Genomic DNA, 23,006 nt, shown 5'->3' on the forward strand with positions numbered 1-23,006 from the left:
CTCTTCTTTCCCCTGTAGCCACAGTGCAGTTGGCAAACCCTCAGCCTACTCAGAAGCTGAGGGCATGATGAGCACTTGGTCCTGAAGGCTGAAGAGAACAGCACCAAGCGTTTCTCCGCAGGACCTTCCTTCTTTCTGCCCATGGAGTCTTTGCATTTCACCCACAAACTGTGAGTCCCAGGAGAACCTTGAGAGCTGAAGGCTGGGCTCAGTGCATGGAGACTGACGTGGTTATTTCACCTCTCCCCTCTGCCAGGAAGTCTGGGCAAATGCTCTTCTTACACAGGGAATGGAAGATGGGCCCAGGAAGCCCCGTGATACCATATTCCCCTGTGCTGTGCAAAATGCTGTCCCTGGCCTGATTTCTCTTCCTCTTAACCTGCTATGCAGGAGCTGGTCCTTCATTTCCAAATGCTCCTCTTTCTGGAGTGCATGGTTGGCTTGACAGTGTCAGTGACCCTAGAGTTTTCCTTGCCCCTGTAGGACCCTCAGGCCTTGGTCCACATCTGTAAATTCAGGAGCCCAGGTGGAGAGAAATTGTGTACACACTGCATGGGAGGTAGAGAATGGAGGTGACTTTTTATCCCTGCCACCTCTCATCATTTTTTTCCTTCTCCAAAGCATCTGCCTCTGAGCTGAGTTCCCCAAAGAGGCAGGCGGGCAGCCAAGCAAGGCCACAGCTCAGGCAGGGAGTAGGTGAAAGTAGGACAGCCCAGGCTTGAGGACCACCAGGTTGGTTTTTCCTTCCTACCTTAATGTTCCACTTCCCAAGGTCACTGGTGAGGCAGGCCCATGGCACAAGACGGGGCAGCAAGGAGGGCAGGAGGAAGCACCCTGTAGCCTTTGCCTCACCCACAAAGTGGGGGGTGGGTATTCTCTCTGGCGTAGAGGATAGAATATCCCCATGAACCTGGGTCCATTCCCTCAGACAGGGTTAGGAAGGAAGGGAAAAGCTGCACCAGCAGCCACACAGCAGAACACACAGGGAAAAGGGATGAGGGGTGTTGATACAAAACACTCTGGGGGGAAAGGGGACAGAGAAAGAGAGTGGGAAGCAGAGAGGAAACAGATGTGCTGAGAAAGAAGGAGGCTTAAAGTGGCCCTGACTCCAGCCGCGGCCACCATCTGGGGAGCTCAGGGTGGTGAGACTGTGCCTGCAGCATATGGCGGGGTCATAGCAGGCCCAAGGCTGGGGAAACAGGCTGAGGATCCACTCCAGGGTAGAGGGGCTGGGGACAGAGGCTGCTCAGAGGTGACAGCAGAGCTGTTCTCAGGACCAGGTGGGGGGCGTAGCAGCTACTGATAGTCACCAGGGTCATCAAATGCGAGGACAGCAGCAGGGCAAAGCCCAGCCTCCCCTGTCTGCCCACAGGCCTCTGAGGGAAGGGGGTTGTCATGTGGGGTGCCCCATACAGGAACCTCAGCACCAGCAGGTTTTCGAAGAGTTCGCTGGGCCCTCAGGTTTCCCCTCCTCTTCCTCCAGCTCTGCCAATGCCAACTCATTGCTGGCACGTGTCCGGAGACCATCCAGCTCCTTCCTGTGGGCCTGCAGTACCAGCTCCGTCAGACGCGTGAAAGACTGGGAAACCAAGGGGTGCACGTTAGCCCAATGTCTCCTCCTCTTCCCCTGGCAACCCAGTGGCAAGGTCCCATCTCATCTGGGCTCCTGTCTGCCATGCCCTCCTCTGGCCTCCCCCTCTGCTGGACTCAGCCAGAGAGACAGAGCAACTGGTCTGCAGAGCACTCACCTCTTTAATATTGAGGTTGGTGCAGGCACTTGTTTCGTAGAAGTCCATGCCGTACTCCTTAGCCAGCTGCAAGAGAAGGACATTTCTGAAAGAGAGTCAGTAAGGGAAGGGAGGTGCCCACACCACCCAGCACAGACTCCTGCCACTGCACTCATGGGCCATGCTGTGATGTGATAATTTCTCAGAGTAGACAACTTCTCAGATGACACTGGGAGTTCCTTCCAAGACACAGGCTAGCAGAGAATGGGGAAGATGCTCCACTAATACACCTACCCGTTCTTCCAACCCTCACCCACACACACCCCCAACACACACACATCATCCATCAGGAGACAGACACCAAAATGTTGTGGCAGTATGGTGTATTAATGAAAAACATGGGCTTTGGAGTCAAGTCAGACAGACCCAGACTTGAATACCAGTGCTGCCACTTAACAGCTTGCACAACCTTGAAGGAGTTACTTATTCTCTCTAAGCCCCAGCTTCATCTTCTGCTAGGAAGGGCACTATCATCCAAGGTTGTGGATTGATTAAATGGGGTCACACACCAAAAAGCACTTGCTTAACACATACAGTAAAAATATCAACCTTTCCTTCTGTGCTCTGGAAGGATGGTCTCCCCACGGGCTTGGACATGCCTTCCACACCATCCTCCCACCTTCTCTGCCCCTGGGGCTTCTCTGACGTCCCTCTTTTTCCTTCCTACATCTTTCCAGGCATGAGGAGGACAGGACGGGAATGTGTGTAGGGGGTGGTATGGGAGGTCCATTTTCTGATTGCACAATGGCAGCTGTACCTGGATGCTGTTAGAGAAAAGTCTGCAACTTGAAGCCCTTCTCATCACTATCATGAGGATGATCTCTTAAGCAGAGTGGAATCCTGCTTTGGGGGACTTGGAAGTGGGAAAGTTGCTGCCTAAGAGGGTGTTGTTTCTGGATGAACCCAAATCACCATCCTGAAGGATAACGTGCAAACGCTCAAGGATGGCCACTCACAGTGTGCTCTAGGATTCTGAGGGAGGTGTGAGAGGACCCGAGGACGGTGAACAGACTGCTGGGTCTCACTCTCAGGACTGCCCTGGAAGTTCCCCAGAGACCCAAGGTGGACTCAGCTAGTCCACTCCCCTACCTTACCTGCTGTCCTTGCTCTCTTCCCACCTGCCGTTTCTGCTCTTCATCAGCCTTGTTCCCTATCAGGATCTTCTGGACACCTTCTGGTGCATACTAAGGACAGAGGACAGGCAGACCTACCAGTGAGAGCTGTTCTTCCCACCCATCTCCCCCCATAGTCTACACTGGCCTCCAAACCACCGCAAAGTTCAAGAGCCATAGGGACAGAGTGTGCTGCCTGGATTCAGGTGCTAGGCCCCTCCAAGTACCATGGCTGACCCCAGGAGCGTCACGGGGAGAGCTTAGGGTAGAGGATGCTCTAGCTAAAACTAATGCCTCCTTTGGTTGGATGACTGGCATCTGAGCTGGAAAGGACTTTGGATTTAAGTCCGGCCCCCGTTCTACAGAGGAGGAACTGAGGACCCAGACAGCTCAAATGGCTTGCCCACAGCTCCACAGCTATTGTGCATAGCCAGGACCAGACCCCAGTCTGCAACTCCACCTGCTCCTGAGATTGCAGGAAGGAAGCTGCTCACAGGACAGGCTTGGAACTAGCCTGTTTCTGGGGAGGGCACAGCCATGGAGGCCTGGCAGGGAACAGAGCAGGAGGGCAAGGCAGCTTCGGCTTCTCCCTCATGTCTGACTCACCCAGAGGTCTTCCTCAGGGACTATGCAGAGCAAGGTGTCCTGGCAGCAGTTCTGCACCAGCTCTGAGAGCCCCACTCTTCCTCCAGCCATGGTCCTGCCTGCCCCTCTGAGGCACTCTTTCCCCACCCTGTCACTGAGGCCGCAGCTCCTACCTCATCCACATCACTGACCCACTTCATGATGTGCTGGTACGAGCGCTCGCTGCTGATGTCATAGACTAAAAATATTCCCTGGGAAAGAAAAAGAGATGAGGAGGTGGATGCACAGAGAGTGTACAGTCCTGGAGCCAGAGGGGCTATGGTTCCTTAAATGCTGGGTCTCACTCTCCTTCCTCCTTGCTAGCATAATGAGGACCCTTAGCATCCAGAAACATCTCCTTTGCTCCCAGACCCCACCTCCCCAGCTGTCTCTTCCTGGCCTGTCACAGAACTCTCTGGGATAGGAAGGCACCATATGCTTTGACCTGGGTCTTTGACCTAGGGTGGAGGGTGGAAGTTGGGGAGGGGATGGGGAACCAGCCTACAGTAAATGCTCTGAGAATAACTGGTGGATCATTGAACAACTGAGAGGCTGACCTGAGGCTCCCTCCCCAGCAGGCAATCCCAGGGCCCTATTTTGGGGGTCAGTGGCACAGACATCTCAAACACCCAGATTTGGGAGTGTGGGTGGCAGCTTCCCACCTCTAAGCCTTGGAAAGGGAGCTTACCTGGGCCCGTCGATAGTACTGCTTTGTGATGGTCTGGTATCTTTCCTGTCCAGCTGTGTCCCTGTAGTAGAAAGCCAATCTCTCAGAGGAGCAGGGACCAGGGAAGCAGTTGCAAAGGGGAGGAGCAGGAGCTGGGAAACCTCCCTGTCCTTGCAGAAAAAACTGGGGAGCTGAGAGGTGAAAAAGCAGTGGTGCTTTGACCCCGAAGGGGATCCAAACACACCTGACTCTCCAGTCAGAGATCTGGTCATCTGTACCGGCACAACAAGGCCTGCAGGGCCTCAGCCCCTCCTGACAACTATATCATTTGTACTAAGAGCCACAACCATAACTGAACCTTGGACAGCTCTCTCTAGAATTTGGTCATTGTGGCCAGACTTGGTTGGATGAGGGGGATGCTGCTACACTCCCAGTCCCTATAGGACCTCTGAAGGCAATGCCCATCTCATTCTGGAATTGGGAGGCAGCTCCTGATGCTGGCAAAGGCAGTGAGTGCTTCCAGGATCTGCAGGCCAGAGAGCCACAGCAGCACCCTGTGGCTCCTTGCGGAAACTGCACCATGCTGTACTGAGGAAACTCTCACCAGGGTCTGTAGCCCTCCCTCCTTCCAATCTGCAAACAGTGCCGCACAGCCCAAGGGTAAAGCCTAATTCTTCAATTCTTTTTTTTTTTTTTTCTTTTTTCTTTTTTTGTGGCTGGCAGGTATGGGGATCCAAACCCTTGACCTCAGTGTTACAAGGCCGTGCTCTAACCAACTGAGCTAACCAGCCAGCTCGGTAAAGCCTGATTCTAAAAAAAATTCATAATGGTTAGTTTACCTCCTGCCCTTTGGGAACTTTTGGTCAATCCTGTAACATTTCTTAAGAAAGAGATTGGAGATTCAGGTTCATAGAAGCAGGAGACTGAGCTTCTGCACCTTCCTCTTCTCTCCGTCATAGAGGTGGCCAGTTATCCCAGAGCCTCGGGATTTCACACAGGACAGTGGTGGCTAGGGAGCAGCTCAGGTCCTCCCCTCCTCCGTCTGCCTCCTCTTTCTCCTCCCCAACTCACCAGATCTGTATCCGCACTTTGATGCCATCTACCTCTATGGTCTTCATCTTAAAGTCAACACCTGGAGAAAGGAAGAAAGCAAGAAAGTTGGGAAGGGCACCCACTGAGAACTGAAAGGCCCAGGGCACTCATACGGGAAGAGATTTCCTTTTGGTTTAATTTGACAAAGAGGTGGAATGAGGTAAAGGCCTTCTTTAACCAAAAGCTGACCTAAGGAAGTGCTGGCACTTCGAATGGGGCTTCCCTACCTCCCTGAGCAGAAAATTGCCAACAGTAAAGGACTCGGGGGGCAGAGGCAGAGTGAATATGCAGGGATCTACTTCATCACTGCCTCACCGAACAGACCCACAATGGGTCTCATTCTACACATGTGTGAAGTCTTCCTATTTACACTTCTGGAGAGAACTGCCTGTGTTTATCCTCCCTGAAATTCTAATCCCTAGGAATAGCAATCCACATGCCTGTTCTCTCTCTCTCTCCCCACCCCCTTTAATAACCAGAAGGGGTAATAGTGCTGCTGTGGATGTGGGGAAAGCACATGGACCCTGGAGAGAGAGGACTATTTCAAGCCCGTGGTTGTGTATGAAGCCCTGGCACCTAGCAGAGGCCCACCAAGGAGAAGGCCTCAGTGGATCTCAGATGCTGACTAACCCCTGATTACCAGAGGGGGTATTGTTGTTTACTAGAAGGAACACAGGCTTTGATGTCAGGCCTGAGCTTGAATCCTGACTCTGGCCACTTAACTCATAGCTATGACTCTGGGCACCCTGCTTCTCTGAGCCTTCATTTCCTTATCAGTAAAAAATGGGCATGTTACCAGTCATCTCAGGGATGCTCAGAAGACCAGATGAGACACGGTGCCTGGCACAATGAACTGCAGCTATCATTATAAACTTGTACAGCACCTGGCACCCAGCAGGGGCTTGTGAGTGACTATCACATGACCAGATGGAGAGGCCGAGGCGTGGCATGGCGTGGGGGGGGGGGGGGGCAAAGCAGCACAGAGCTCTCAGCCTGCTATGGACTGAGTGAATTGTGTTCCCCAAAGTCTACATATTAGAAGCTTAATTCCTACTGTAGCTATTGAGGGTGGGAAATCCTATTAAGTAATTGAAAGGTGGGGCCTTGAGGAGGGGATTAAATTGATGGTTTAATGGTGGTCATGGGTGTGGCTTTATAAGGAGAGTGCATGAGGGCTCTATAAGGAGAGTGCATGAGGATCTCTCTCTCTATCTCTGCTCCACCACTTTCTGCCATGTGAGACCCCTGCGTTGCTGTAAAGCCACCACTAAAGAAGATGCTCACCAGATGTGTTCCCTGGACATTGGCCTTCCCAGCCTCTGAAACTGTTAGCGATAAATTTTATTTTCTTATACATCACCCAGTTTCAGGCATTTTGTTATAAGTAAAAGAAACAGACTAATACACAGCTCCTCCGCCCAAGGGCTTGAGAGCTAAGCTGCCACAGCACAGGAAACACAAGGGGTTTGGCAAACCAGCCCAGGGCAGAAACAGATTTGGGGAAATTTGCAGCAAGAGAAGTCAGCATCACCAGCAGCAAACAAGCTTGACTCTGGGTGATGTCAGAGAGAGGAAGGGAGATGTTTAGACCACCATGCCTCACCCCAGCCTTCACTGTACCCAGGCACTGTGCCCAGTGATTCAAGAGCTGTGTCTAGAAGGTTAATTAAGCACGAGTCTTTGTGTGCTCCCTGGAGACAGGGCAGGCGTGGGCATCACTAACCAGATTTCAGATGGGGAACACGGTAAAGGCAGAGTCTGGACTGTCCATCAGCAGGCTGCACAGCCAGCCCAGAAGGCCCAGAGTTGCCAGCATTCCCAACGCCACTGCCATGCCACCTTGCATCAGTTATTTGCCAAATGGGAAAACGTCTCCCCTTATCGATCCTGTCCCCAGCTTTCCACAAATACACAGTAAATCCCATCTCTCCCCTCCCACCATCGAGGCCAATCATCATTTAATTACAAGAGAGAAAAAGATACAGAACGGATGGCCTGAATTAAATCAAGTTGGTCAGACGTGAATCATTTTTGCCTGCCCAAGCTGATTCATATCTATCGAGCTGTACTTTTCCAAATGGGCAATGTCTGGCATCCATTCTTCTGCCAGAGAAAGAGTGCGCACAGGAGGAGGGAGGAAGGAGAGAGGCACCTGGCCTTGGTGGGAGGAGGAGCGTGATTACTCCCTTCCCGGACAGTTACTGGGAACTTGCTTCTCCCTGATACTTGGCATAGAAGGGAATCAGGAAATTCCAGTTGTTTCATGATATAGTGCCTTCCTCCAAGAATAATCAGAAATTTTGTTCATTTTATAATAAACCTAGCTCATCCTCAAACTAGCCTAACAAGCCTGGTCAAGGACAGTGCCTTGTAAGAAGTGGTCACAAGGAGAGGGGGAAAGATAGAAGGTTTTTTTTTTGGCAGCTGGCTGGTAAGGGGAACCAAACCCTTGACCTTGGTGTTACAAGGCTGCGCTCTAACCAGCTGAGCTAACCAGCCAGCCCCAAAAGGTTTTATTTCCTTTATTCCACAATCATTTATGGGAACTTACTATGTGCCCAGCACAGTGCTCAGTGCAGAGAGTGGTGAGAAAGACATGGTTCCTGCCCTTACAGAGCTTAGTTAAAAGGAAACAGGCCCAGACAGGTAAATAACTAGCCCAAGGTCAGCGCATCAAGTGCAGTGATTCAAACATGGATCTATTTATGCCAGAGCCCATGCTACCCCTTGCACTGTTTCTTGGGGGAACGAGAGGAGAGTTATGTGTTAACCAGGCACAGAAGACTAAACTATGCTTAGTTTCCTGTTTCCCTGTGATCTTTGAGAAGGGCTTCGCTGGGAGAGGTGTTTCCAATATGAAGGGAAATTTCTCCCTATGAGAGAAGAGGCTGTGACAAGAGGCAGGACTGACAAGAAGATAAGAATACACTGGATGTGAGGCTGGGCTTTGGTTCCTTCTCACTTCGTCCCTCAGTTCTTAGCTGTGTGGCCAGGGACCAAGGCTGGGGCATTCTGGGGCTCACAGCACCCCGTTACAGCCCACCATCTTGCAACTTAAGCCCTAATGGCCACCCAATAAAATTTGTTTTAACATCTCTGAGAAGTAAAATGCTTAAATTTTGGCTATTCACATGCACTAACATATGATGTAAGAAACAGAGTAAGTCTATGTCTTTTGAAGGATTTTTCCCTCGCCACCCAGCCCCCACTTTTTGTAAATTTTAAAAAAGGTCAATAGCCCGAGGACCTTTGGGTACAATCTATTCCTTCTAGTCTCTGTTTCTACACACCCGGAACTTCCACAGTGTCCACCGTGCCAATCGAGCCCTGCCCGCAGTAACGTGTGCCCCTGCGGCCCCTGCCCTGTCCCTGCACGGCTGTTGTTTTTTTCCACTGCTGAGCACTGCAGGACAAAGTCAAAACATTGGCCTGATTTAGTCCCCTACAGCCTCATGCTTTGTCACCTCGCACACTACTGCAGCTGCTCAGCCAACTGTTTAGTCAGATGTGTGCTCACCTGCCACTTTCCCCAGCCTCTGTCCTCCTGGCTGGAGGCTTCAGCCCCAGTGCCCCCTCCCCATCCCTGTGCTCTCAATAGAACCCCATCTCCACTGCTTTATGGGCCACATGAATGCTGCACAATGAAGCCTTTCCTCTGAGGCCTGCTTCATTTCTTCAGACTTTCCTGTTCTCCCTGCCCTCCCTTGGGGAAGAGTCCTCTGTCCTTTTTAAGTCTCACCTCTCAACTGTCCTCACCAGCTCCCCCCGGGGCATCACATAACAGTTCACCCCTCCTCAGTGCACCTCTAGTATCTATGGGAAGAAGAGATGTTCTCCATCTGCCTCCACCTCCCAGGTAGCGTTTCTCAAACTTTAAGGTACCCACGAATCACCTGGGGATTGTGTTAAAAAGCAGATTCCGATTCATTAGCTGTGGGATAAGGCCAGAGATGCTGCAATTAGCTTCCTGTGAAGCTGATGCTACCGGCCCATGGGTCATACTTTTGAGTAGCAAGCTTCTAGGACAGTGATTCTCCAAGTATGTCCCCAGACCTGTGGCATCGGCACCACCCAGGACTTGGAAATGCAAATTCCAGACCCTCTGGGGATAAGGCCCAGCAATCTGTGTTTCAACAAGCTTGACAGGTGATTCTCACACATGCTTAAGTTTGAGAACTACATTTGAATAAAAGCTTTGCACCTGAAGTGTCAAGAGAGGCAGCACTGGAGTCCTCTATTTCTCAAGGTGTGCTTTGCATCCTCAGCATTAGAATCACCTGTGGTTATTTTTTAAAAAATATGCAGCTACCCTGACTTGCCTAGACCTACTGAATCATAATTCAAGTGAGGCCCAGGAACATGTGTTTTTAACAGCACTGTGGGCGATTTTTAGATAGAGGGAAGTTTGAGAGCTATAATGTAGTGGAAGAGACAGCCGTTGGCATTGGAGTCAGAAAAGACCTGGATCCACAGTCCTAGTTCGGCACTTGCTGTGTGACTTGAGCAAGCTTCCATTTTCTTATCTGTAGAATGAGACTATCACTTGCCTCCTAAGGGTTGTTAGGGATATAAATTAATGTGTGTAAAGCACCTGACATTCCCTGGTTCTGTCCCTCTTAACTTCCCTCTGCTGGATAAGAGCTTCCTGGGGAGCATTCAGGAAAACAAACCAGAGAACCTGATGTAGAAGGGATTACACAGTCCAGTCCCTTGCTAATCCAGTACCCTTGCCAGTCCAGGCAGCACCAGTATCATAAGGAGCTTGTTAGAAATGCAAATTCTCAGGGCTCACCCACGCCTACTAGATCTTTTGCACACTGAAGTTTGAGAATCACTCTCTAGCACATCTCTAGGCAGAACCACACACTAGGCTCATAGTAGTACTTGACTTTATAGTACCCCCTTAGCTATGGAATCCTGAGCCATGGTTCTCATGCCAGCCTTATGAAGCAGGCAGGAGTAGGTGGTATTATCGTGAGGTACAGAGAGGCCAAGTACTGTCCTCATGTTCCCACATCTGTAGCTGAACAAGAACTGGAAAACTGGTCCCTTAAAACATACCCAGGGTGTTCTGCACTCGGCCAGTGGTTTCTCAACCCTCTGAGGCTGAGGAATCTTACTGTTTTCCATTCCACCTGCTACAGCCCCACCTGTTTTGATATTTTGAGGTGCACACATGGACAAGCCCACCACTATGATCTGAATGTCTGTGTCCCCCCAGATTCATATGCTGAACCCCCAGTGCAGTAATGTTGGGATGTGGGGCTTTGGGAAGTGATTTGGTCATGAGGGCAGAGCCCTTGTGAATGGGATTAGTGCTCTTATAAAAGGCCCGAGGGAGCTCGTTTGCCCCTTCTGCCCTTCCCCTTTGTGAAGACACAGCTAGAAGGTGCCATATCTTTGTAGTGAAGAGCAGCCCTCACCAGACACCGAGTCTGCTAGTACCTTGATCTTGGACTTCCCAGCCTCCCAAACTGTGAGCAATAAATCTGTTGTTTCTAAATTACCCGGTCTAAGGTATTTTGTTATAGCAGCCCAAACTGAATAAGACACTCACCATAACCTATTTTCAGGGAACTTCTTGCTCCTTGAGATAGTTCATGATTCCAGTAAGCTCAGATTCATCACTCTGACATGGCTACCTCTTTGTCCCTAGAAGAGAGTCTACCTCCTTTCCCAGGTACAGAAAGGACCAGGCTTAACAGAAGTGTTAAGAAACAGACAGACTACCTCTACACAGCTCCAGCAGAGGTTCTTGGAAACTTTAGGAGAGCTTGGGGGAGAGTCAGGAAGATGGGGCCCTATCCCAACCAAGTGACCAAAGCATCCTGCACAGTTCATTATTTTTTTCCCCAGCACATCAGATAGGTCTGTCATGGTGTCTGCTACATCCAGTGTCCCTTTCTGGCTAAAACTGCTGAGCCCAAAGCCTCTGCTCAAGGAAGCAGAGCTGGGTGCAGTGTGTTCCTTGTGGAGAAGCAGCTCCCAACTGGACCATCAGTGGTCTTGCCAGTGACTTGCAAGGTGCCCTGGCCCACAGGGGGAAGGGAGGTTGGCTAAGCTGGTCAACCAGCTCTGTGCAGATGGGGCAGAGGAGACTGGCCAGGTGGGAACAAGAGAAGCATGAGTAGACAGACGATGTGCAGAGAGAAGCGGAGATGCCTAAAAACGAGGAATACGCTGGCTGGAGTTGGGCTGAGGCACTGGATCCTAGCACAGCCTCCAGTCCAGACCAGACCCCAAGTTAGGCCCCCGGGTATCCTCATAGCACGTGCCCCTTTTCTTAATGACATCTGAGAGCGCCTCAGGATTGCCTAAAGATTCACAGCCTGGGACTGTCTGCTGCTGCCTAATGGCTCCCCCAAGTGGGCGGGCAAGACACTTCAACTACGGGCTGGGAGGAAGACTTCTAAGACCACAGTCCCTGCTCCTTACTGCCTCCTAGTTTTTGTCTTCTAGCTCAAACTGGACATGTAGGACCTAAGAGGCAGAGAATATATTTTGTGTTTGACAAAGGTTTTTTTTTGTTTGTTTGCTTGTTTGTTTTTTAAATCTCTGCCTCCGTTATCAGCATAGTGCCAGACAAAAAGCAGCAATTCCATGAGTGGAATCTCCCTGCCCCAGAGAGCATAGAAGAAATGAATGCCCATGGCTCAGAAGCAGGGACTTGTTTCCTGCCATCTGAACCCTCACTCAGTTAACCGACAGTGCCAGGTCCCGATATGCTGTGGACGGTGCTGTCCTCACCACACAGCCGTGACCTAAGGCAGCCCCAGGCCTCCCCGCTCTTCCTGTTGTGTCCCGGCTGTGTGGCCTCTCCCCCTCCAGCAGCAAGCCCCAGTGACTGCCAGGTCACACAGGAGCCCTGAAGTGCAGTGACAGGGCTGCCATCAAAGAACTGGGAGGACAGGCGAGGCCCCGTCCTCCTCTGGGCACTGAGGGCTGGAGCAGGACACAGGGATGGAGCAGGGGAGACAGCCTGGTACGCACTTGGCTCCCAAGATGTCTTGGGCAGGCAAACAGGGAAGAGATTACTGCCTCCCCAGTCTAGCAGTGGACGTGCTGTGATGACGGTGGAAAGTAGGAAACAGGGTCCTGCCAGGTGAAAGAACACTCCTTCTCATCACTGCTGCGTCCCAAGAAAGCCCTGGAAAGCACAGAGGAAGCGCGGCTCAAGAAATAGCAACACAGCCATTCAAAACACAATCGGGAGGTCAGAGTTTGGATCCAACCCTGCCTTTACCACTGATTACCTGCCTGTTCTTGGGAAAGACAGTTAACCTCTGCCTCAGTTTCCTCACCTGTAAAATGGGGATGACAATTTCTGATGTCAGAATTTTTGTGAGGATCATAAGACAAGGCATAAAACCCATGACAAAGGGTGTGGCACACAGAGCTTTAGGAAATGTTCGCTGAAGAAACTATTATGAGACAAGGGAACGCAGAGCCACAGCTTGGGGAACAGGAAGGGCTTTGGGAAGCAGAAGGGGGCTTGTGTTGGGGAGAGGATGAAGAGCAGGGCACAGAGGCAAGGCCAAGAGCTAGCACTAAGCTGGAAAATGCCACCCACTGTGGAGCCCAAATGGCCCCCAGAGTCTGGCTGCAACCTAACTTCTGGCAGAGGGTGTGCCTACTAGTGGGCCAGCACCCATCTCCCCACAGCCAGCACTGCATGGGTTAATGTCAGGTGCTAGCTTGCCTGCCTGCCAAGTGCCACATGCTCCAGTGGAAACAGGGCTGCTTCTGGGTGCCAAATGTTATCACTGTGATCAACCTCAGCCCAATGCACCAGCAGCGTGACCTGAGCCTTTTCATTAGCAATGAGACTCCATGACAAGGAACAACTTAATATACCTGAAACCCAAGGCAGACACCCAATCTCTGGGGCTATGCTGGCTCCAGTTACCAAGCACAAGCCCCAGGAATGCCCTTTTCCCCTCCCCCTGCAGGAAACCAGCATGTGCTGGACACGTGGAGCTCCTGGGGGTTGTGGCAGGAGGTCACTACAAAGAGGTCAATCCTGAGAAACCCCAAGACAAACTTTAGGAAAGGCAGACCCTAGACGGAGGTGGCTGCCTGACTTTGCCACACCAGATAAGGCATCATAGTAATCCCTATTTCAAAACCTTCTCTCAGCAAAAAATGTATCAGGAGACCAATAATATCATTTCCCCCCTCACTGAGGGACGTGGGAGGGGAAAAATAGGGAGAGAACAACACAGAGGGAAAGCTAAGCGACAAAGCTCAAGAAAGGACTCAAGAGAAAGGGTCCTGGCAGTGTGCCTCACAGCAATTAGGTGAGGGGAGGGGGCGGGCAACTTTGCCCCAAACCTGCCACTAGCTGCGTCCCTCTTCTTCCTCTCTGGTGACTCATGCAGTCGGTTAGACTACACACCAACTGACTTTCTCCTCTGTGGAACTGCAGACTGAATGTCCCTCATGCTGGCTTCATTCTAGGGAAAAGGTGCACCCCGGCTCTCTGTACAAATGCATTGGTCAGCGTTCGCACCACCTTGTTCCAGAAGTGACAGGAAGCAGAAATGAAGGAAGGGGCCCTGGTCTTAACAGATAGAATCCTGATCCTTTCACTGTGTTTTAACCTCAAGAGTACTGGGTCAAAGGCTCTGATTCAGGTGCCCACCTACAAGAAGTACTGGAGATTTCTTTTTCAAGACTCAAACAGATGCACACAAACACCCACTCAACATGCAAGGACAGTGGCAAAAAGGGGACCAGGATGACTCTGGAGACCACCACCTTCACAGAAAATCTTGAAGCGTAAGTCTTTGGAAACCCAGGACCCAGGAGCCCGGGGACTGTTATCATGTTCAAGGGTTTCCCAGTCAAATAGTGATTCTAACAAGGCTGGAAGGAAAGTATGGCCCTGGTGCTTGAGCCTTAGAAATTCCTCACTCCAGAGCACCTGGCTGCTAAGCTGGTCCTCAGAGGTCATTGCAGCAGCCTGGCTGAGCTAATGGGCATCATCTGACACTAGTAGTGACCCTGAGTGACAGGCAACACTGACCTTAGTCTAAGACACCGACTCCTCATCTCTGCATGCACCAAGCAGATCCCACTTGCACAGGGGTCACGGGAGCCACTTTCTCACTCCTGCTATGTCTGAGCTTCTCCTATGACATGCATCTGAGCAGAAGAGCTAAAAGCTATGGAAACACTTCACCCCTTGCAGAAGTCCCCCCTCTTCTCACAGTCCCAAACACATGCCTAGCAAAGAGAACTTCTCATTGTCTCATGAGTCCCAAGGAACAAATACTACCTATGACTTCCTTCAGGGAAAAGCAAAAGTCCTCTAGGAAAAGTCATTCATTCATTCACTGAAACAAACTGTTATGGAATGATTATTATGTGCCAGGAACTAAGCTAGGCACTACAGGACAGGCAATGAATAATACAGGAAGATCTGTGTTGTCAGAGAGCTTCCATTCTTCTAGGGAAGACAGATAATAAATAAGTAACTAATACATAATTTCAGAGAGTGGATGTTAAGCAAAAGCAGGATAATGCAGTAGAGAATGAGGAGACCCGTGTGCAAGCTGCTGTAGACTGGCTGGTCAAAGACCTTTTAAAGGAGATGACATTTGAGCTGAGACTTGAATAACAAGAAGGTACCAGCAGAGAGAAGATCTGAAGGATCAGGGCCCTGGGAGAGGAAACAGCAAATATCCTAAGGTAGGAACACATTTCAGTCAAACTCGGAAGAGAAGTGAAAAAGGGACCAATATTATTCTTTCCTCTGTTACCAACGGGGAAACCATGGCAAGGCCCTTCCCTTCTCCTGGCTCTCATGGGGAACCTCATACGTGCACGTGTGCGCACACACGTGTGTATACAATTGTCTGGAGGCTCTAGCCTGAAGAATGCACCAAGAAACTTCTCAAACACCAGCAAGGCCACCTTCAGAACCCCTCTCCCCACTTTATGATGAGATCTGTATACACAGCATGCATCACACAGCAGGTACACAGAGCAGGTACTCAGGAAATACTGTTTCCCTTCCCCTCGCTCTTCCTACTGCCATGTGCACAGACCTCCAGAGAGCCTTGGTGATACGTGCAGTATGCTCCAGCTACCCCTGGACCTGGGCCTCACCACCCTGGGCCTACTGCTGGCTAATCAAGACCTGCCAGACCATTGACCAGTCACTCCTCCAGCCTCCCTCCTTTGAGCCTGCTTCTCAGGCAGGGTTGTGCTGGCTGGTAGCAAAAGGTTCATGGAGGAAGAGGGGGCTTGGAGCCTCAAGAGCAAACATCTTGGAAGGGACAGGGCCTCCAGATGTGTCTGCCCTCAAGTAGAGCCAGCAAGGCAAACTCCTAGCAAGGACCTACTTGAACTTAAGCTGGCATGACTGTGGCATGGCCACGACCAGCTGGCCCCAGCAAATCTGAAGAGCAGCAGCTCCAATCTTGGGGTGTTTTTCACAGCACCTCCTCCAGGGGAGAAGATGTGTGTCTCCTCCAGCACTTTTTTCCCTGGAGAACCCTACTTAGTCTTCAAGACCCCACTCAAATGTCACTTCCTCTGAAGCCTTAACCAGTGTCCCCAGGAGGGATTTCTCACTCCTTTGTGAGTCCAAAGCATTCTGCCATTCCTTTTGCATAATATACTGGTTGTCTGTTTGGATGCCTGACTCCCCCCAACTACACTGTGAGCTCCCAGAGAGCAAAGCAGCATCTCATTCATTTCATGTTCTCATTGCCTGGCACGAGGTAGATCATGAAATATTATTCAACGAAGTTGAATAAATGAAAGAAAAAATGAATGACTGAGCAAGTGAATGAGTGAATGAAATCAGTATATGCCAGAAGAAAAGATCAGTGGAGAGAGAATTTTAATCAGGGAAGAGCAATCAGGGAATAACTCACATTTCAAACTCAACTGTTGGCCCTCTCTATAGATCACAGTGCCATGGTCACAGAGTTCTCAGTAAACGTGTTATCAAAATGGCAACATGCAGGCAACACTCAGATCTCATCCTCCGAGGTCCCCCACGTGGACTCCTCAGTCACAGGCCCCTGCATCTCCATCAGGGGCTGTGCACAGGAAGCAGACTGTGCCAGCACAGGGGCCCAGCAGTCCCTAGTGCCAGAGCCCTCACATAGGCTGGGAGGGCACTCACCCTTGGGCTCACAGGAGAGAGGCTCTACTCGGAAAGCTGTGGAAGGGACTTCTGGGCTGAACAAGGGTGTGCCCAAAGCCAGTCTGCAGAAACTGGAGGACAGGAGATGGCTCAAGTTTGAGTCACCTGCACGCAAGATGGGAGTCATTCCTTCTCTCAGGCCTCAGTTTTCCCAGTTATAACACCAGGTTGGTGATTGGCTCTTTCCTCCTCAGTGGGAGGAATTAGATGTCCCGGGAGCCCTGTTCCCCCTTGACAAAGCTCACTGACCAGGCAGAAGAGCCACGGAGAGGTCAGAAGCCTATAGAGGAAACTGGCAGTTTTACAGGGAAACAGGCTCAAATATTAGATTACAGAGGAAGGCACTCTGAGAAGAGCTGGCTATCAAGGTAGAAGGCCAATGGCAAAATATCGACTGTCATGTTATAAAGCGCATCACCAACCTGTCTGAGGAGGGGAAAGAGCTAGGGGGGCATAAGGAAGCTAGGGGGGCATAAAAGGAAGGAAGAGAAACCAGGGCGTGCAGGGAGGCAGAAGGGAACAGGGTGCTCCAAGCCATGGGTGAATCTGCAGATCTGTGAAAGTGGCACGGATGCACAGATCAGCCACAACCCTCTGCGGGTGTCAGATACGTTCATTCCCAGGGATCATGTCTTTGGGGAAAGGGTGGGAAGTCGGGTCTGTGCCTGTGTTAGAAAGACGGATGGAGGCCTGAGGCAGAGCGACACCTGGCAGAGGGCTGAGCTTTGAGGCACAGCCACCCTCGTCCTCTCGGGTCACCTCACTCCTCTGCACCTCCTCCTGAACTCACTCTTCCTTCTCAGACACTGGTGCTGCCAGGGCAATGCGGGTATTGGAACAGAAACTGAAATGAGACACAAGCCTGCTCGTGTGCTCCTCTGGAACAGAAGACGGCTCCCTGATTTCTAACTTTTTAGTTCACCCTGTATCCCAGCTCCTTGCATGGCACCTGGCACATAGTGGGTGTTCAGTAAATAGTGCCAGAGTGACTGAATACATGAGTGATGGGTAGGATCACCTCACAGCACATTATTGACAGTTTGTTCTCCTCTATAACATTCTTACCAGCAGGAATAACATAATGACAGCAGTTACCATTTTATTGAGGGCTCAGCCAAGGGCTTTGTATCTATTAGCCTCTGTAATCTTCGCAACAACCTTTAAGAAGGATTCTGTTACCGTCTTCAATGTACAGATGCAGAGACTAAACACAAAGATGTTAAGTAAGTGTCTGAAGGTCAAAGAGCCAGGAAGCCCATGGGAATGTGCCTGTCAGTCTGGGTTCTTTCCATTCTACTCATCTCTTCTCACCTTCCCTGCCTTTCTACAGGGCCCAGGGAGCAGGGTAGAAAGGGACTGGTCTCAGGCTCCATGAGGGCTGGCAGGGAACTAAGACCTGCCAACGCAACACAGTGGAGCACACAGACCCAGCCCTGACCCTCCTGCAAGGTCACACTGCATTTCTACACAGTACCTCCATCTCAAAACCTGCTGACCCCAGGGCAGAAATGCCCAAGCATTCACCCCATGTCTGTTACTCAATTCCAGGCTCAGATCTAGCCCCCCTGGTCCTTCCCTCACCTTCTCTTTCCCCTCCATTGCCACAAGTCCTTGCCCCAGGCAGCCAGAGCCAGTTCCAACAGAACTTCCTGAGAAAGGTGATACTGTGGAGCAAACCTAGCCTGAGAAAGCAGCCCTGAAACCACAGCAGTCCAAGCCGTCCAACCAGTCCAGCTGGAAAATCACAGGCCGTGGTCTTCTCCTCACCCAGAAGGGGTGCAGCCCAAAGGCAGCCTTTCAAACAAAAGGTCCACAGCCCAGGTGGCAGGTCTACTCAGGGAAGGCCGAGGATGGGAGGAAGAAAACCAACTCCTGGGCAGTCCCTTCAGTTTGGCTTACATTTCGCTTCTGGCCACCATGAAGAAAGGTCATCAAAGTTCCCCTGAAGAGAGATGTCCATGTAGGACATCTTCTTGCCTGGGCAGACAGCACAGGTCACATGAGACCCTTTCAGAAGTTGCCAGGTTGATCAGTTTGGGTTTGAACCACCCCCTGCTTCTGGACAGAGCTAGGACAGGCGACTGTGTGAAGGCTGGTGCTGGTGCCAAAGGAGGCGGTGGGAGGGGAAAGAGAGGAGGAACCAGTTGAGAGGCTTCTTCATGCTCAGATACTGCCACAACCCTTGACTGGTGTCCCTGCTTCAAGTCTTAACTTCATCTTTCATTTAATGTCATAAGTACCCCGCTCAAAAGCTTTTCTACCACTGTTAAGGCTCGGGTTCCACCTCCTGAGCCAGGCCCTCAATGCCCTCTGCCAACTAGCCCCGACATTCATTCATTCATTTAACAACATGTGTTGAGATATGCCTGGCCCTGTACTAGGGACAATGAAAACAAAGAAGAATAAGATTTGCTCTCACCCTCAAGGTACTTACAGTTTGAGAGACAGAGACAAACAGAGGAATGTTCTCACACTTTTTCTACGAACTCCCTTCTGTTGCAGCTAGACTGCCCAGAGTCCCACAGATGCCCACTCAACTCCCACCTCTGTTATCTCTGCTCATGTCACTCCATCTGCTCCCTTCCACTACAGGAACCACCTGACAAGCAGCCCACACTTGATGGCTGAGGTTTCAGCCTTCCCAGCTGGTTCCCGTCCACAGGGGCCTCTCTCCTTCCCCAGCCTCCAACAGCTCTTCATCGCAGCCATAGCTCATCAGTCCCATCGCCACTCACCAGCTGCCTCATAGCACATCTTATTAGCTTCTGATAACCACTGAGACCTTCATTAAGAGTAACAGTAGCGATCATAATCGATCCTTTACATTTGAAGAGTGCTTCACCGAGTACTTTCAGATGTATTATCTCATTTTGGCAATAGCTCTTTTTTGCCTGTGTGTGTCTTGCCTCCCCAACTCGATTATAGGCTTCTGTGGGCAGGAGAAAGTAGACTTCAAAATGTTTCTACAATGCTTGGCCTGCTGCTTTGTAGGGAATGCTCAATTAATTTGTTTACCAGGTAAAAGAGCCTTGTCAGGAAATAGCTGTAGGCAGAGGACATCAAGGCCTGACTGTCCCCTCTCTACCAACCCCATCTGGGCCAGCACAACTACATGGGAAGGGGATGCCCATGGCAGTCAACTGCAAGGCCACCTGCCCATCTGCAGGCCAGAAAGGACAGGGGGACGGTCAGTGCCTCAGTCTACCTGGAAGGTCTCCTCACTGCTCCCTGGCAGGCTCTTCTCTGGAATGTCACAGGCTCTTATACAGTAAGTGGAGTACACAGTAAATCACAAAAAGTGCCAGCCTAGGTGCTATCAACATGAGCCAAGAATCTGAACTCTGTCTTGGCAGCAATTGCCTCATTTTCCCCATTCATAAAAAAAAAAAAATCAAAATCCTCCAGGAAAGGTGCCTAGATCAGTGCCCAGCATGGTAAAAGAATGTGTTTAGGCATAGCTTGAGAGCAGGGACTGTGTGTATTATCCATCTTGGAACCTCCAGGTCTTAGCACTGAGCCTAGTCCACAGGACACACACCTTTTATAAATGGATAAATTAATGAATATGACTTTGTAGCATCCATTTCCTTGATTTGTCTCCTGGTTGCCCCTTCCATCTCCTTGGGAAACTTTTGGTATTACATAAAGAAAATTCTTTTCTTGACCATCCAACTCTTTCCCTTAAGTTTTAGTTAATGTTGAAAAACACATCCAAGACAAGGGAGAATCACAAGTCCCTCAGTAAGCTTTAAATAGGAAAGCATCTAAGAAAACCAGTGTGGCAGATTAAAAATGGCTGATGTGAAGAAAGAGGTTTTTTTCTCTTCCACGGAATCCAAACTCCTAAAGAGTCCTCTGTGTCCTGTGGAAAGGGGGACCCGGCCATCAGAAGCAGAGAAAGAATGTTGGGGACCATCTTCAGGTTTTAGATCAATATACCAAGCGCCTTGTGGGGAGAGGGTGCTGTGGAGATACCCCCTTCCCTGTTCACTGACTCACCTCTGATGAGGTCCCTGTGACCCATCCAGCATTCACCTCTTAGCAGGAAGGTGTCTAAGAGGGAGATGACAAGGTGAAAAGATTGGAAAAGGGTCAAGGATAAGAGGAGTGGGGAGAGGGACTGTCTTTAAGGAGAGCATGAGCCTTGGAAGGGCTATCCTGGTAGTTTGGAAATAGGGTTCCCTCATTTGTAAGGTTCCTTACAAATAGGGTTCCTTCCTTCTGCCAGGAAGGAGGACACTTGTCTCCCAGGAGAGGCTAACTCCCCAGAGTGCTAAGCAGGAGCTTCTGAAATGAGGTGGGCAAGTAAAGCTGTCAAAGGGAAAAGTTCAGGGCACTCCTAAGACTTACAATGTGGCCAGGACACTTGGGTGCAAACTGTTCTTCAGGCAAAAGCCAGGGGCCCCCAGGCAGCCCACAGCCCTCTGCAGATAGCTCAGCAGCTCCCAGCAACAGGCCCGTCCCAAGGATAGCCACTGCAAGTTTCCTTAAGTGGTAACCTGCTGCCCTTTGTCCCCAAGCCTGCAACCTGTCCGCATACCCCATCTCATTCCTCAGACACTCCCTTGCTTACTCCCAGGCCTTTCCCCAACACCTGCCTCTTTCCTGAGCCCTCCCCTGAGCACACAGCCCTGTCTCTACCCTACCCATCTCTCTGAAATGTCTCTCATCCAAACAGTAGACCAGCCCAAGCTCTTAGGAGCCTGCTTTTGTAGCTCGCCTGAGAAAAATGGACATTCTGTTCCCTGACGCTAACTCCCTTGAAGAAAGTGAAGCAAAGAGACAATGAGACCCTAAGAGCTCACTAATGACAATAGTGAGAGCAAGCAGCATTTATTCAGCTTCACGCCACGTGTCTGACCTTGTGCCAAGTGTTTCACAAACATTATCCCACTTCATCCTTACAAAACCTTGGGAGGTAGGTTCTATATTATTCCCATTCTACAGATGTGAAATTAAAGCTCAGAAGCTTAAGTGATATTCAAGGTCATGTTGCCCTAAAGTGAGGTCTCCTGGTCTGCCTGACAATGAAGGCTGCCTCTTAACAACAAGGCTCCATTCCTTCTGGCTGTATCTACCTGCTCCCTCTTTTCTCTTGGCAAGGGGGGGGGCGAGGAGGAAGGGTGGGGTGGAGACAAACCCTCAAGAGGAAGCTGAGAGCTGGGGCCCTCCCTGATGGCAGCAGGGGCTTCTAGGAGAGCATCCCAACTGGATGACCAGCCCACCAACAGGTGTTTCCAGGGGCCTGGGAGTGCAGAGGCTGAATCCTGTTAGGTGTGGGTGGAGTTCCCTCAACTCAGACCTCCGCAGGAGGGGGCCCCTTAGGGCCCAGGATGGAGAGACTTTCTCAAAGGGAAGGCCATGGACCCACCTCCAGAATAGATGACCCCATCACAGCGCTGTCCGGGATGCCACTAGGCCTTGTCCCTGTAACCACAGGCTCCTGCATTGCCAGATCGAAGATGTACTCTAAGGGGTGTCCTGCCTGCCTTCTGATCCCCTGGTCTGGACAAGTACTCCTGACGTTCCTTTTTCAAAACAAATGTTTCAGCCAATTAGCTGTCCCTCTCTCACCTTATCTATGCCCTCCTCCAGGTGTCCCACCTCCAGGCTTACCTTCTCAGCTCTGCCCTGGAAACCTCACCCCTTGGACCCCTCCTTCCTCTTCTCTTCCCCATCCTGACCCCACATTGGGTCATCCCTGAACTGAGGGTACCTCAGTGACTCGGCTCCCCACCCTGAATCCCTTTCACCCAGCACAAGCTTTACGTCCCCTCCCCCTCTCCACCTGGGGTGTGGGATGTCATTTCGGTGGCCGTGATTCTCGAGGCCCCAGCTCGGGGGATACCTGGGCCTACACTCGCCCCCGTTTTCTCGGCCCAGCGAGAGGCGGGAGATCCTACCCCTGGTCCCTGACGGCAGGCAGCGGGGACCCCCTCACCTGCGGGCACCTAGGCTCAGGTCCCCAGCCGGTGGCCTGCTCCCTCTGGGATTTCTCCTCTGGCCCTGGCCTCCCGCGCCACCGGCTCCAGCCCGAGGGCGGACAATGCCTCCCGGGCTGGGGATGCGGCGCCCGCCGGAGCGAGGTCGCCGGCGGGGAGGGTGGGGCGCCCTGGGGCCACCGCCCCTTACCGATGGTGGAGATGTGCGAGGTGTGGAACTCGTTGTCGGTGAAGCGGCACAGCAGGCAGGTCTTGCCCACCCCGGAGTCCCCGATCAGCAGCAGCCGGAACAGCACATCGTACTGCTTCGCCATGGCTGGGGCGGGAGCGGGCCGGGGGCTGCGGACGGGCGGCGGGCTCAGCCCCGCTCGGCCGCTGCCATCGCGCCCGGCGACGAGGAAGGCGGGCCCGGCCCCCGCTCGCTGTGCGGGAAGCGCGGCTGCGGCGGCGGCGGCGGCGGTGGGAGGAGACAGCGGCGGCGGCCCCTGCCCGCCCCTTCCCCACGCAGCCGCCGGGAGAGGTGGGGGAGCGCGTTCGGAGCCGGGGACCCCGACGCACAGGGCCCCAGGGACCGGGCAGGGCTGCGGGGAACGTTTCGTTTCTCCACGCACGTTCTGAGCGGGG

The 23,006-nt window shown here is 51.6% G+C and overlaps 1 protein-coding gene across 1 annotated transcript; it reads right to left on the minus strand.

The window, feature by feature from the left end:
• Positions 1-1,420: 1,420 nt before the first annotated feature.
• On the minus strand, positions 1,421-22,696 carry RAB15 (RAB15, member RAS oncogene family). The gene is made up of 7 exons (XM_063091978.1): positions 22,573-22,696; positions 5,262-5,322; positions 4,212-4,272; positions 3,658-3,735; positions 2,882-2,971; positions 1,749-1,814; positions 1,421-1,579 (listed from the first exon to the last, which is right to left on the minus strand). Exons 1-7 carry the CDS (start codon positions 22,694-22,696, stop codon positions 1,421-1,423), a joined length of 639 nt encoding a protein of 212 aa, XP_062948048.1.
• Between the last annotated feature and the right edge of the window lie 310 nt (positions 22,697-23,006).

Source organism: Cynocephalus volans, chromosome 3, assembly GCF_027409185.1.
Source record: "Cynocephalus volans isolate mCynVol1 chromosome 3, mCynVol1.pri, whole genome shotgun sequence".
Taxonomy (NCBI): Eukaryota; Metazoa; Chordata; class Mammalia; order Dermoptera; family Cynocephalidae; genus Cynocephalus; species Cynocephalus volans.